At 41.3% G+C, this 13,895-nt stretch overlaps 1 protein-coding gene across 1 annotated transcript in view; it reads right to left on the bottom strand.

The window, feature by feature from the left end:
• LOC150087175 (nose resistant to fluoxetine protein 6-like) overlaps positions 1-13,895 on the bottom strand; it is a 472,773-nt gene that overhangs the window by 426,648 nt on the left and 32,230 nt on the right. Inside the window, exon 4 of the mRNA XM_090373004.1 lies at positions 7,958-8,054. Coding sequence (XP_090229130.1) covers positions 7,958-8,054 — 97 coding nt within the window. The remainder of the gene's footprint in view (positions 1-7,957; positions 8,055-13,895) is intronic.

Raw genomic sequence — 13,895 nt, 5'->3', positions numbered from 1 at the left:
TTTGCCACCTCTCAGCCCATCTGCTCAACCCTTACAGATCCTGTTGCAGCAACATAGTGTCAGTAGTGTCCTTGACAACCCTGCCTACCTTTGTATCGTCTGCAAACTTCGACATTAGGCTTGATATATCATCATCAATATCATTTATGAATACAGAAAACAATAATGGACCCAACGCTGAGCCCTGAGGGACTCCACTAATAACATTAGTCCACGACGAGCAGTGTCCATTGATTACCATTCTCTGTCTTCTCCCCCTCAGCCACCCCTTTACCCACAGCAGCAATTTGCCTCCAATGTTACACTGCTCCAATTTGTGCAGCAGTCTTCCATGTACAACAGTATCAAAAGCCTTTCTAAGATCCAAGTATATAATATCAAAGTTATTCCCTGCATCCAGTTCCTTTGTGACTGCATCATAGTATCCAATCAAATTGGTCAGGCAAGACTTCCCCTTAACAAAACCATGCTGTGTCTGAGCTATAACTGAAGTCTTGTCTAAATGATCCTGCAGTGCTTCTTTAACTAGTGCCTCCATTAATTTTCCTGGAACAGAAGTTAAACTCACAGGTCTATAATTGCTTGTGTCAGCTTTTGATCCTCCTTTGTGAGTTGGGGTCACATTTGCACATCTCCAGTCTATGGGTACCTCCCCTGAGTCCAAGGAAGCTCTCATAATTATGGCTAAGGGTTTGCTTACTTCCTTTGCTGCCTCCTTTAATATAACTGGATAGATCCCATCCACCCCAGGTGCCTTTCTTGTGTTTATCTTCAACAATTTCTCCTCCACTTTACTCTCAGTTATTACAAGATTCTCTAGCTTACTGCTAGAGTTGAATACACCTCTGGCTTTCCCCTCGCTAAATAACTCCTCATGTGTGAATGTCGATGCAAAATATTCATTTAGTTTGTTAGCAACCTGAGCAGGATCATCAACAGTTGACCCATCGATATCAAGTGGACCAATCTGATTCATCCCCTTCCTTCTAGAGTTTACATAAGTAAAGAACTCTTTGCTGTTTTTCTTTGCATCCCTTGCCAAACATTTCTCGTATACTGCCTTCGCCTGCCTAATCTCCTTTGTAACTTGGTTACAGATCAACTTGTATCTATCATAGGCTTCTGTGTCATGTGTTAATTTGTATATATCCCATGCATGTTTCTTCTCTGCCATATGCCTCATCAGTTCATCTGACATCCATTTAGGCCTAAACCTTGAACAATATTTCTTAGTTGGTATGTAAAGCCTAGTAGCTTCCAAGATAAGTTCTTTGAATGCTTCCCATTTTGAATTTGCTGTTGGTAACATCATCAGTTGGTCCCACTGTATAGAATTTAAATACAGTCTCAGTCCATCGTAGTCGCCTTTACGGAAGCAATAACCCTTCCCTTTACCCCTAATGGTAGTTACCTCTGAGTAAATCCCACTTCAGCACATTGTGATCACTGCCACCTAGTGGTTCATTTATCTGCAGATTCTTAATGCATGAAGATTCACTGCTGATAATCAAAGCAGGAGTATTCCTCCCTCTAGTTGCCTCCCAAACATGCTGATGTAGAAAACAATCATCCAATAAATCCACAAAAGCCCTGCTAGTGTGTGAGTAACCAGCCCTCAAATTCCAGTCAATATCTGGGAAAGTAAAATCTCCCATTATAAGACTCTCTGATTTACTGGCCCACTATTTCCCTGTACAGTTTCTTATTATACTCATCAGAGTCATTAGGCCTATAGCACACTCCTACTCTCAATTTTGATCTCCCAATGCTTATGTCACACCAAACTGACTCGACACTGCACTGTCCAGCGATGTCCACTGGCTTCACTTCCTTGGATTTTATGTATTTCTTAACTAATAGCATAACCCCTCCTCCCTTCCTATCCTTTCTGTAGCGATTGTACTCCCCAAATTGCAGTTCTGCATCCCTTATATCTGTGTGACACCACGTCTCTGAAATCCCCAAAATATCTGCCTTCGATGTTTTGAGCAATACCTCAAATTCATCAAATTTATTTACTAAACTCCTAGCATTGGTGTACACGCAAGTATACACGCACCTATTTCTATTCTTAGCTACCCTAACACAACCCATGTGTTTACTTGTACCGCAATAACTCCCAGCAGTCTCTGAAATATCCTGAATCTTGTTTTTCAGGCTTCTGCTCATTCCAATAGAAGCAGTGCAAGAATCTCTTTCACCTCTGCCAGTGGCTACTGTTAATCTATTTGTCTTTGTATCCCCCCAAGCTAGCAGTTTTCCGACCCAGCATTTTGCACAAACAGCTATTCAGAGCAATAGGACGATAGTTTTCTAGTAACTTTTGGATCCTTTCCTGGCTTAGCAAAGGCAAGAACGGTTGACTTGGGCCAGGAATCCGGAAACTGCCCCTCTATAAAGATTCTGTTATATAGAAGGAGCAAATTCATACATTTTGTTGAAATATGCTTAATCATTTCCTAATGGATGCCATCTGGTCCAACAGCACTTGCTTTGAAAAGAGTGAGGGCTGTTTTCAGTTCCTGTATAGGAAATGCCTCGTTGTAGGGATTAAGGCTCTTAGTCTTAAAATGAAGTGCCTGTTTTCGATTTGATTTTTCAGGACTAGAAACTCTGGGGAATACGATGATGTTGCAGAGATGTTAGAGAATTGGCTATTGCAGTTGGATCAGCAATAGTGCGTCCATTATAATCTAGGATTGAAGAGGGGTGGGATGTATCTTTTCCCTTCATTTTCCGGATTTTATCCCAGACTACCTTAGAGTTGGTAGACTGGTTAATAGATGATGTAAAACGGATCCTCGATTCCTTTTGACCCTGATGGCAGATATAGCGTGGTTTGGCTCGTGCGCGTTTAAAGGCTATAAGGTTGTTCGTGGTAGGATATCGGCGGAATATCCCCCACGCTTTGTTTTCAGCATTTTTTGCTGCTGTGCATTGTGAATTCCACCAAGGTTTGTGAAATGGTGGAAACCGGGCAGATGTTTTTGGAACAGCATTCGCAGCTGCTTGGACGATAATTTCTGTTTTGTACGTTACTGCATCATTGATAGGCTCTTGACTGACGGTGCTCAGATCGAAATTTGCCTGATGTTGGAAGGTAGACCAGTCAGCCTGATCAATCTTCCACCGTGGTAACCTGAGAGGAAGATATGGTCTCCCACTGGGTAAAAAGGTTATCACAGGGAAATGATCACTACTTTATGAGATATCAATGGCAGTAAAAGTACGGGTAGGCATGTGGAAGAAGGTGTTTGTTCCAATATTTAGAAGGGAAAGGTCATTGTCATTAAGCATACGCTCTATGACTCGTTCCCTTCCATTGATGTTAGCATCCCCCACAGGATGTTATGTCCATTAAAATCCCCGAGAAGTAAGAAAGGGTGAGGCAACTGCGTTACAAGATCATCAAGGTCTTGCTGGGAGATGTCAGTCCCAGGTGGCAAATAAATAGAGCATACAGTTAATAAAAATCCCACTGAAAGGCGAATTGCAACAGCCTCTATGCTAGTTGTAACCAGCAACGGCTGAACTGGGGTCTGGTTGCCCACAAGCATAGCCACTCATCCATGAGAAGGACCATCCGCAAATTCTATCCTTTCGAAAAAATATGATGTTATGCATGGTGGAATCGTTATTTGCCTTTAGCAAACTGGCTCGTGCGTTTTCAGGAGGGCCTTGATGTCATCAGTATTTCGCCGGAATCCACGACAATTCCATTGTAGGAATTCAGCCATTATTTTGGATTGGTGGGTCCATCAGGCGGCTTCCGAGGTGCTGAGGGCTTTATTTTGTCAGTCTTGGATTTATCTTTTTTGGGGAAAAATGGACGCTATCCCGTGTCCATTTCTTCCTCCGCAAAGAGTTCGAAGACTGATTCATCCGGTACCTCCTTGTTCTCTACATCCATTGTTTCTGGGATCACGGATGACTCTTCTGAAGTTTTTGGCTTTTCTTTGCCACTTGGTTTTGATGGAGCACTAGGAGATACGGATACTGGACTGGCAACTGATTGTGTTTTTTTGGTGGTCTTTTGTGAACTCAATAAATAGCGTGCAATCGTGGTGAATGACACTCTTGGTGGTATATTCATCTCAGTTTGTGTCCCGATAGTGCACTTTGCAGAAACCTTCTGGGCATATGAAGGTTTCCCGCTATTTATTGGTTGGATACGTTTTCTGACCTCTGGGTTGGAGATATTCAGCTCTGTTTCCAGTTTTTATATTTCTTTTTCATCCTTCCACCGCTGGCATGCTCTAGAGTAGGCGGGGTGCTCTCCTTGGCAGTTGACACAGATCGGTTTTGGAGCTGAACATTCCTTGCGTTACAAGATCATCAAGGTCTTCCTGGGAGATGTCAGTCCCAGGTACCAAATAAATTGAGCAGACCGTTAATAAAAATCACACTGTAAGGCGAATTGCAACAGCTTCTATGCTAGTTGTAATTAGCAAGGGCTGAACTGGGGTCTGGTTGCCCACAATGATAGCCACTCCTCCATGAGAAGGACCATCCGCAATTCTATCCTTTCGAAAAATTGTGATGTTATGCATGGTGGGATCATCGTCTGGCGTTAGGTAAGTCTCCTGCAAGCAAAAGCATACTGGCTCGTGCTTTTGCAGGAGGGCCTTGATGTCATCAGCATTTCGCCGGAATCCACGACAATTCCATTGTAGGAATTTAGCCATTACTTTGGCTTTGTAGGCGCCTCCGTAGCCAGGTGGGAAGGAGCAGCAGTGCGTAGCACACGCTTCTTGATTAGACCGGGGTTCGAGCCCGTCACCACCAAATACGGAGGATGCGGAAAGGTCATTCAGGGAATGACCACCGCATATCCCGGAGCAATATGGCCTTAGTTGCTAATGCTCCTAAAAACCAAATAACAACAACAACAACAACTTTGGCTTTGTGGGTCGATCAGGCGGCTTCCGAGGTTCTGAGGGCTTACCTTCGTCAATCTTGGATTTATCTTTTTTGGGGACGAATGGACTCTGTCAGTGTCCATTTCTTCCTCCGCCAAGAGTTCCAAGACTGATTCATCCGGTACCTCCTTGTCCTTAACATCCATTGTTTCTCGTATTACGGGTAACTCTTCCGAACGTTTTTGCTCTTTTTTACCACTTGGTTCTGGTAGTGGTGGAGCACTAGGAGGTACGGATATAGGAGTGGCAACTGATTGTGTTTTTTTGGTGGTCGTTTGTGAATTCAATAAGTAGCGTGCAATAGAGTGAATGACTCTTTCGGTGGTATAGTCATCTCTGTTTGTGTACCGATAGTGCACTTTGCAGGAACCTTCTGAGCATATGAAGGTTTCCCGCTATTTATTGGTTGGATACGTTTTCTGGCCTCTGGGTAGGAGATATTCAGCTCTGTTTTCAGTTTTTGGATTTCTTTTTCATCTTTCCATCGCTGGCATGCTCGAGAGTAGGCGGAGTGCTCTCCTTGGCAATTAATACAGATCGGTTTTGAAGCTGAACATTCCTTGCTCTCGTGGTCTTTAACACCACATCGAGCACAGGCAGGGTTACCACGACAAGATATTTGTGAGTGGCCGTATTTTTGGCATCTAAAACACCTCAGTCGGTTTGGGATGTAAATCATCACTGGGCAGTTTAGATAGCCTGCCTTGATGGAACTTGAAGGCCATGGGATATTGAACGTGAGGATAAGAACTCGGGTAGGGACGAGATTCCCATCCTTTCGTATCGATATTCTTTTACCAGCTGTCACTCCTTGGTCTTTCAATTCAGAGCAGATCTCTTCTTCAGAAACATGAAGAAGGTCCCACTCTGATATAACACCACGTGAAGAATTCAGAGTTTTGTGGGGGGGGGGGGGGGTTACGGTGATAGGTATTCCCCCTATGGATGTAGAGTTAAAGAATTTTTCAGCTTGTTTTGTGCTGGAAGTTTCAACCAAAAATCGCCAGAACGCAGTCGTTTAACGGATTTCGTGAACCTGCCAACCCTTCTAATCCTTTCTGGATAAAGAAGGGTGATATCTTTCCAATTGACTGCTCTCCGATGGAATGGAGAATGAGGAAAAGCGGTGTCACTGATGGTGGTGGTGTATCCTCTAGTCCTGGCTCTTTTTGCAGAGGTGTTTTCTTTGTCATCGTCTCGATTAGGTATGGGCCTTTTTGGGGCCCCAGAAGAAATGGGATTTAAATTACTCATATGAGTAAAGAGAAAATGTCTGATGCCTAAGTACCTCACCCACCACGGAACCCTACGAAGGGACGCCCACTCGTGAACTAGCAGATACTGCGTACACGAATGGGACGCCGAGTTCGCTTAGGAGCACCATACCCACGTTACCAATAAGTCTTTATCCCGTCCCAGGACGATAGGGAGGGAGACTTACTGGAACGCAGTTGACCCTAGCAGTAAAAAACCACACGCCGATTGATCCCAGTCTGGCCGGTCCGGGATCTCCCGTCTTGTCGAAGCAGGGGCCAAAGTGGTGTATTAAGGCTGGGCCCCTCAACCACCAGGAACCCCCTTTCCGAAATCCACGGGTCGTGACGCACGGCTGCACACGCCGGATTCCACAGATGTATCCCTGGAACCAAGGTATAGGCGTTAGATCCCAGTGATGCTAATCTGGAGAACCAGTAGCATCATTGGGAGGTCCTCTCACCACATACAGGTGCTCACGTTGAGGGGCCCTCAACGAGTAAGTCGCCCGATCTCAGACGCTTAGTTGTTTTCGGAGATCCTATTAGATTTTCTAGGTATTTCTGAATTTTAAAAGGGAGAGACAACCTAGAGGTTGTTCTTGAGTCGAATGCAGTACAATGTGCATTGGATGCCTTCTTGTACCCTGTAAGTTTTTTGACGTTTGGCACTGCATGAGTTAAAGCCTTCTATCTCATGAGTAGCCACATTAGGATCTCTATGTCCTGTAGGAGAGAGCATTTTTCTCCTTTTAGTCCCGGAAAGATAGCTTTTCTTTCCAGGTTACCGACCCCGCCACGGAGAGGCAGGAGCAGTGCCACAAGTGTATCCAAGCGGCTGAGTTAATTTGGTTAGTAAGATTAACAAGAAACAGAAAGGTGAATTTCCTTCCTGGAACTCTGCCTACTTTTTGTAGTGCAAAAGTTTCGCAATACAAATAAATAAGGAAAATTGTATTTAAAACCTAAAGAAAACTATTTGCTTTGCACACACAATATATAGATCGCTTGGTTACACTAATAGTCGCTTGGCACCCGGGGCGTCCAAAAGAAGATTGCATGTCTCCAGTTCGTGTCGAATGCCTGTATTTTCAATAACTTTTTTTTAATTTATTATCAAATCGAGCAATTTCAAAGCTGAATGAATGCATTTGCTTTTTTAAACTAAGTATTGATGAATTAGCTGATCGAGGAGAGGATGGAGAATTTTTGGGAGGATGGAACATTTAAATTTAAAAGCATATACACTATATTAACATAATGATTTGTTATACTATGATTTGTTAAACAGATAGAGGCTTTCAAATCACACATTTAGAAACAAGATAGGAGATTTTATGGCGATAATCCAAAATATTTATTCATGAGCCTAACAAGTTACAGACGAGATTAACGAGGAAAATTAAGACAAAATAAAGTTAAAAAACAAAATCCAAAAGATAGTTGCAGTAACGGTCAGGAAGGAAACTGTAGAGTAATACATTAAAAGAAAAATAATTTTAATCACCTCCTTATGATAGAAGTGTCTTTTCGTTATAAAGAATGCTACGTGAAGATATCTTTTAATCCTCAGCATTGATAGAATAACTAGGCCAAGGTTTGAAAAGGAGATAAAAATTCCTTCCCTCTTTGCACGACCAGCCATTTAATGGTTAAACGATTACGGTGACAGCCGCCAGAGTATAACAAATAAATTCTGTGCGCTTAACATGAGAGAGACCTAAATTAAATATATGTATAAAATTATTTTGTAAATGGTGTAAAATTACGTTTCATCATACTCACATGACAACTATTTGGAGAGTAGTGTAGACATTCGGCCCTTTTATATCACAAAATGCAACCGTTGGGGTTACCTCCGGTATTTCAGCATATCTCAAAACTGGAAAAAAAAATAAAATAAGATTATAATATAAGTATTGAAAATTTGTTATTTATTAGTCTTTCTTGATAATTTTTTTTATTATTATTCTCAGTTTATACCTATTAGTATACGAGAAAAATTTACACAATAATCCTCAAAATTCTTTTATGAAAATTCTGCAAAATTGTGTTATTTATAAACAAATAATTTCATGAAAATAATTTACTAAATTAAATAGTCTGTAAACAAAGTAAAAGTATTTCTTTTATTACAGAGACTGCGCAAATTTAACTAGTTGAATTGATGCTGTTGTTGTTGTTGTTCTGGAGGCTTAATGGCACATAAGCTGCTAAGGCTATAATGTGCCTATTCACTTATTATATTAAAACATGAGTTTTCCCTAAATCAAAAGAAAATCTGAAATCAGAAATAATTGAAAAGCCCAGTTTGCCTGAGAAAGTCAAAAAATTCAGAAATATTTGCCTTATCACCAATGAGATTTTCAAGAGTTATTGGTTTATGGAGATTAACCAGTGAGATCAAGGATGAAGTTCTGGCTTGTTTATAATAGGGGCAGCCAATAAGAATATGTTTTACTGTCAAATTATTAGAACAATGTGTACATTGTGGTGGATCATCTCCTGTGAGTAAATGAAGGTGGGTCAGATGGGTATGTCCTATTCTTGCCCTTGAAAGGACTACTTCTTCTTGTCTCGATGTACGGATACTGGAGTGCCAGATTTTTGGATCATGTTTAAACTGAAAGAGTTTATTATTAGTCTGAGAGTGCCAGAGTGCTGTCCATTGTGATATGCAAGCAGCATGAACAGTTAGTGCATAATCTGATGCTGGAACAGGGATATTGGTTAAATCAAAAGTAGTTGGATTTTTTGCAGCTTTATCGGCCAGTTCATTGCCTAAAATACCAGAATGGGATGGAATCCAGCAAAAAGTGACCAGTTGGTTGCGTTCTTTAATTTGCAGTAATAAGCTTCTGATTTCATTAAGAATAGGGTGGACTTCATCTGAGGAATTACATAACGACATGATTGAGCTGAGGGAATCAGTGTAAACAACTGATTTGAAGGAACTGTCTGAACAGAGATTTTCTAAAGCTAATTTGATTGCATATAATTCAGCAGAAAATATACTAAATTCTGATGGAAGGGAAACTGATACAGTTGTATTCGGAAACACTGCAGCTGCTCCAACATTTGAATTAGATTTAGAGCCATCTGTATAGATTGGGGAGAAGTCAGTATATCTTTGAGTGTGAACTGCATGAATTTGTTTGACATTTGATGCTTGCAAAGTATTCTTTCTCCATTGACAGAGGTAAGAGTCACAGGTTGGAAGAGGAGGAGGAGTCCATGGTGGCTGAGTACATGTGGCTACTTGTACGGAATGGACGGAAATATTCCAAACTTGCTCCAATTCAAGAAGGCGAAGACCAGCTGGCTTTACTATGCTAGGTTTGTTTCTGTATAAGATTTCAAATGGTGGGTTGAAAAGGTATGACTGAACGGGATGAGAGGCACAACTTTGTATCTTTACAGCATATTTGAGTAACAGTGTTTTCCTGCGTAAAGCTAGTGGGGGCTCGTGAGCATCAATGTAGAGACTATGTGCTGGCGACGTTCTGAATGCACCAATTGCAATTCTCAAAGCACTGTGCTGAATTGGATCAAGCCAGCGTAATACACTCTTTCTGGCAGAATCATAGACAGGAGCACCATAATCGAGACGGGATCTGATTAATGCCCTGTATAAACGAAGAAGCGAGGTACGATCTGCACCCCATGTTTGGGCAGATAAAGCTCTGAGTATGTTTAACTTTTTTAGACATGACGTCCGTACATTTTTAATATGGTCTAGGAAATTTAACTTGTTGTCAAGGATTAATCCAAGAAACCTGATGTTGCTGGTGACTGGGACAACGATGTTAGAAATTTGAAGTTCAGGATCTGGATGGAGTTTGCGTTGTCTACAGAAGTGGATGGCAACTGTTTTTTGCTGCGAGAGCCGATAGCCGTTGAGGCTTGCCCATTGTTGAATTTTATTAAGTGATATCTGAAGCTGTCTTTCAACAGACCTCATATTTTGAGAATGACAGGAGATGGAAAGGTCATCTGCATAAAGGTAAGTCTCAACTGTATTTGGAAGCTGCTTAGTGATAGAATCTATTCTCAGAGCAAAAAGAGTGGCACTCAGTACTGATCCCTGTGGAACACCTTCCTCCTGGATGAAAGTTGTGGAAAGGGCATGTTGGTATCGAACTTGAAATGATCTAGTATGTAAGAAGTTCTCAATAAATATAGGAAGGTTGCCTCGTAGTCCTAGAAGGTAAAGATCACTAAGTATACCATACCGCCAAGTGGTATCAAAAGCCTTCTCTATGTCTATTGAAACCATTACTAGATGTTCATGTTTGACAAAAGCATTACGGATGGCAAATTCAGCCTTGACCATAAGGTCTAGGCATGACCTGTTTTGACGAAAGCCATATTGACTATGGCTCATTAGCTGTTCCGACTCTATGATCCAGACGAGTCTTCGGTGGATAATTTTCTCAAGAATTTTGCTGAGGCAGCTTGAGAGAGATATGGGTCTATAGCTATTCGGGTTGGATGGATCTTTTCCAGGTTTCAGGAATGCCAAAACTGTACAGTGATGCCAAGAAGCTGGAAAAACATTTTCTAAAAATATGCGATTGTAAAGGACCAGGAGGCAGCGCAAAGCTTTGTCATCAAGATGTTGTAGCATGACATAATAAATCCCATCTGGCCCGGCAGCACCATTGCGGGCAGTTTTAATGACATGTAAAAGTTCAGAATATTGCAGAGGTTTGTTATATGGGAGAAGACGGGCAGTTTGAAAATGAATAGCATGCTTTTCTTCAGTGTTTTTAATTCTTTGGAATGAGGTAGGATAGGCTGTTGCTGCTGAAATTTCGGCAAAAGTATTTCCCAAAGCATTAGCTATATCTACTGGATTAGAGAGATCTTTCCCATTCCAAGAGAGGATTGGAGAAGGTATGGTAGGAAACTTACCAGACAGCTGTCTAATTTTTTTCCATATTATTTTGGAATCAGTATTTCTGTGAAAACTAGAGGCAAAACGGATCCAGGATTCTTTCTTTGCTTGCTTTTGTATGAAGCGTGCTTTTGCCCTTAACTTCTTATAGTTAATAAGATTGACTGTGCTCGGACATTGCCGGAACAAATTCCAAGCTTTATTTTTTGCTCTCTTTGCTGTGGTGCATTTGTCATTCCACCAGTAATTATGATGCTTTCGGCCCGGGGGATTTGATAGTGGTATTGTATTTTTAGCCACATTTAGAAGATGCGACGTGATGTAATCTGTGGCATCATCAATATGTTGGAGGCGGATTTTTTCCTCATCAAGGTCAATTGACGATTGAAATTTTGCCCAGTCTGCTCGGACAAATTTCCACTTTCTGCACGGTTGAATTGAAGGAGTCTTTGCTATCAGAAAGTTGCATACTATTGGAAAGTGGTCACTGCCCATGGGATCATTTATTACATTCCACTCTATGGTTGGGACTAGTACTGGTGAACAAATTGTGAGGTCTATTGCTGATGTGTGTCCTGCTGGGAGCTGTACGTGTGTCGGTGCACCAGTATTGAGTATACTGAAATTTAGTGCCTCTAAAAAGCTTTCAATTAGTCGGCCACGTCTATCCAATTTGGGAGAACCCCATAATGGGTGGTGCCCGTTAAAGTCCCCTAATATACAGAGAGGTGGAGGTATCTGTATAAACAGATCTTCAAGATCTCTTAAAGAGTAAGAACGGTTTGGTGGTAGGTAGATTGAGATAAGTGTTATTGCACTATGGAGAGTTATGCGAACAGCAACAGCTTCTATTTCAGTTTGGATTGGGATATGTCTAGTTGGGATCTTCGAGTTTACTAGGATTGCTACCCCACCATGGGCAGCATTAGCGGTATTTCGATCTCTTCGATAAAGGCAATAGTTCTTTATCGAAGGAGAAATTTGTGAGGTCAGGTAAGTTTCCTGTAGACAGAAGGCAGCTGGAGAATATCGGTTAATTAAGTATTGAATATCGTCGGTGTTGCAACGAAAACCTCTGCAATTCCATTGTAAGATACTGTGGTTCATTTAGGTTTAGTTGAGGATGATTCATCAGACTGTTTTTTGTTTGAGCACTTTTTCCGGTCTTTTTTTGGGAAGCTGGGGCGCCCAGTATCCATAGTGTCATTTGCATGAAGTTCTAGTATGGGTTCCTCAAGATCTGAGTGTACATCTACTTCCATACTATTGGTGGATGATTCAGGTTTCTTGTTGTCTTTGGTAGTTTTTAATTTTTCTTTATCATGCGAGACTGTCCGAGTATCAGTTGGGATGCTGATTGGAGTGTTGGTCGATTCACTGGTTTTAGTTTGATGTGTGTCTTTTCCTGAATTAGATAGTGTATTTTTAACCCAATTAGCCATAGATGTGCTGGGGGGTATTGATACATCTGTTTGTACTGCTGTTGAAATAAAGCTTCGAGTGTGAGACGCATATGAACGACTGGGCATGGTCAACATAACCTGTCTGCGTGCCTCAGGGTATGTGACTTTGTGTTCAATTTTATACTTTTGAATTTTCTTCCCTGTTTTCCACATTTCACAGGATTTTGAAAATGCTGGGTGACTTTCTTTGCAGTTAGGGCAAATGGGACTTGATGCTGAACAGTCTGCTTGTGTATGTTCCTTGGAACCACAAATAGGACAAATAGCTTCTCCTCTGCATGCTTGTTGGGAATGTCCATATTTTTGGCATTTAAAACAACGAATCGGGTTAGGAATATAAGCCCGAATTCGGCAGTTTAAATAGCCAGCTTTTACTGAGGATGGCAAATCTGGGGTACTGAAGGTTAAAATGATTGACCTAGTTGGGACGAGATTTCCATCTTTTTTGGTCATTATGCGTTTGGCGTTGGTTACTTTTTGATTACTCAGTTCTTGAACTAATTCCTCTTCTGATATTGTAAGTAGGTCCCATTCGGTTATAACGCCTTTCGAGGAATTTAAGGTGTTGTGTGGAGTAATAGATACTGGCAGGCCACCGAATGTAGTTGTTTTGAGCAGCCACTCGGAATGTTTGGAGTTGGCTGTTTCAATTAATAGGTCTCCAGATTGCAGTCGTTTAACCATTTTTGGTGTTCCAGCAATCGATTCCAGAAATCTTTGGATGACGAATGGTGATAATTTGCCTACAGGTTGGTTGGAGAGAGAGTGTATGACCAGAAAGTTTGGCATTTCATTGCACTGAACTTCTCTTCGGAGCCTTTTTGCTTGGTTCACGTCTTCATCATTAGGTTTGTCTAGCCTTGAGTTTGAAGGCTCTAGAGGTGGATATTCATTTTTATCCATCGTTGCTCCTTTTAGCCCTGGGGGATAACTTTTCCCCCAGATTACCGGCCCCGCCACGGGGAGGCAGGAGCAGTGCCGCTCGGAGGCCAAGCGGTTGAAGTGTTAGTTGGTTAATAGAACAAGAAATATAGGAAAAAGAAAGGTGTGTTTCCTTTCTGTGTTCTAACTTGTGGTTTTCAAGTATAGAACTAGTTATAAAAGAAAGGCTTTTGGTAGAAACGTAGGAACTTAAAAGGAAATAACTTCAATCACTTTAGAAGAGCGCTCTATATATCACCAGAATATCGCTTGGCCTCGAAATACGCTTGGCACCCGGTTGAATTGATGCATTAGTTATTCTTATAATGATTATTGATGAACATGTAAGATGATTTTTAAATAGAAATTTCTAAAAGATTTTCTGAAAAAACATTGGGTAAGAAGACGGGGCGATATATTTTAAGGTGTAAAGTTTTTCAGC

This window comes from Mastigoproctus giganteus, chromosome 4 (genome assembly GCF_048544385.1).
Source record: "Mastigoproctus giganteus isolate SK-2022 chromosome 4, ASM4854438v1, whole genome shotgun sequence".
Classification (NCBI taxonomy): Eukaryota; Metazoa; Arthropoda; class Arachnida; order Uropygi; family Thelyphonidae; genus Mastigoproctus; species Mastigoproctus giganteus.
Note: the sequence above shows the minus strand (reverse complement) of the source record. Positions and strands in the feature narration are given on the sequence as shown.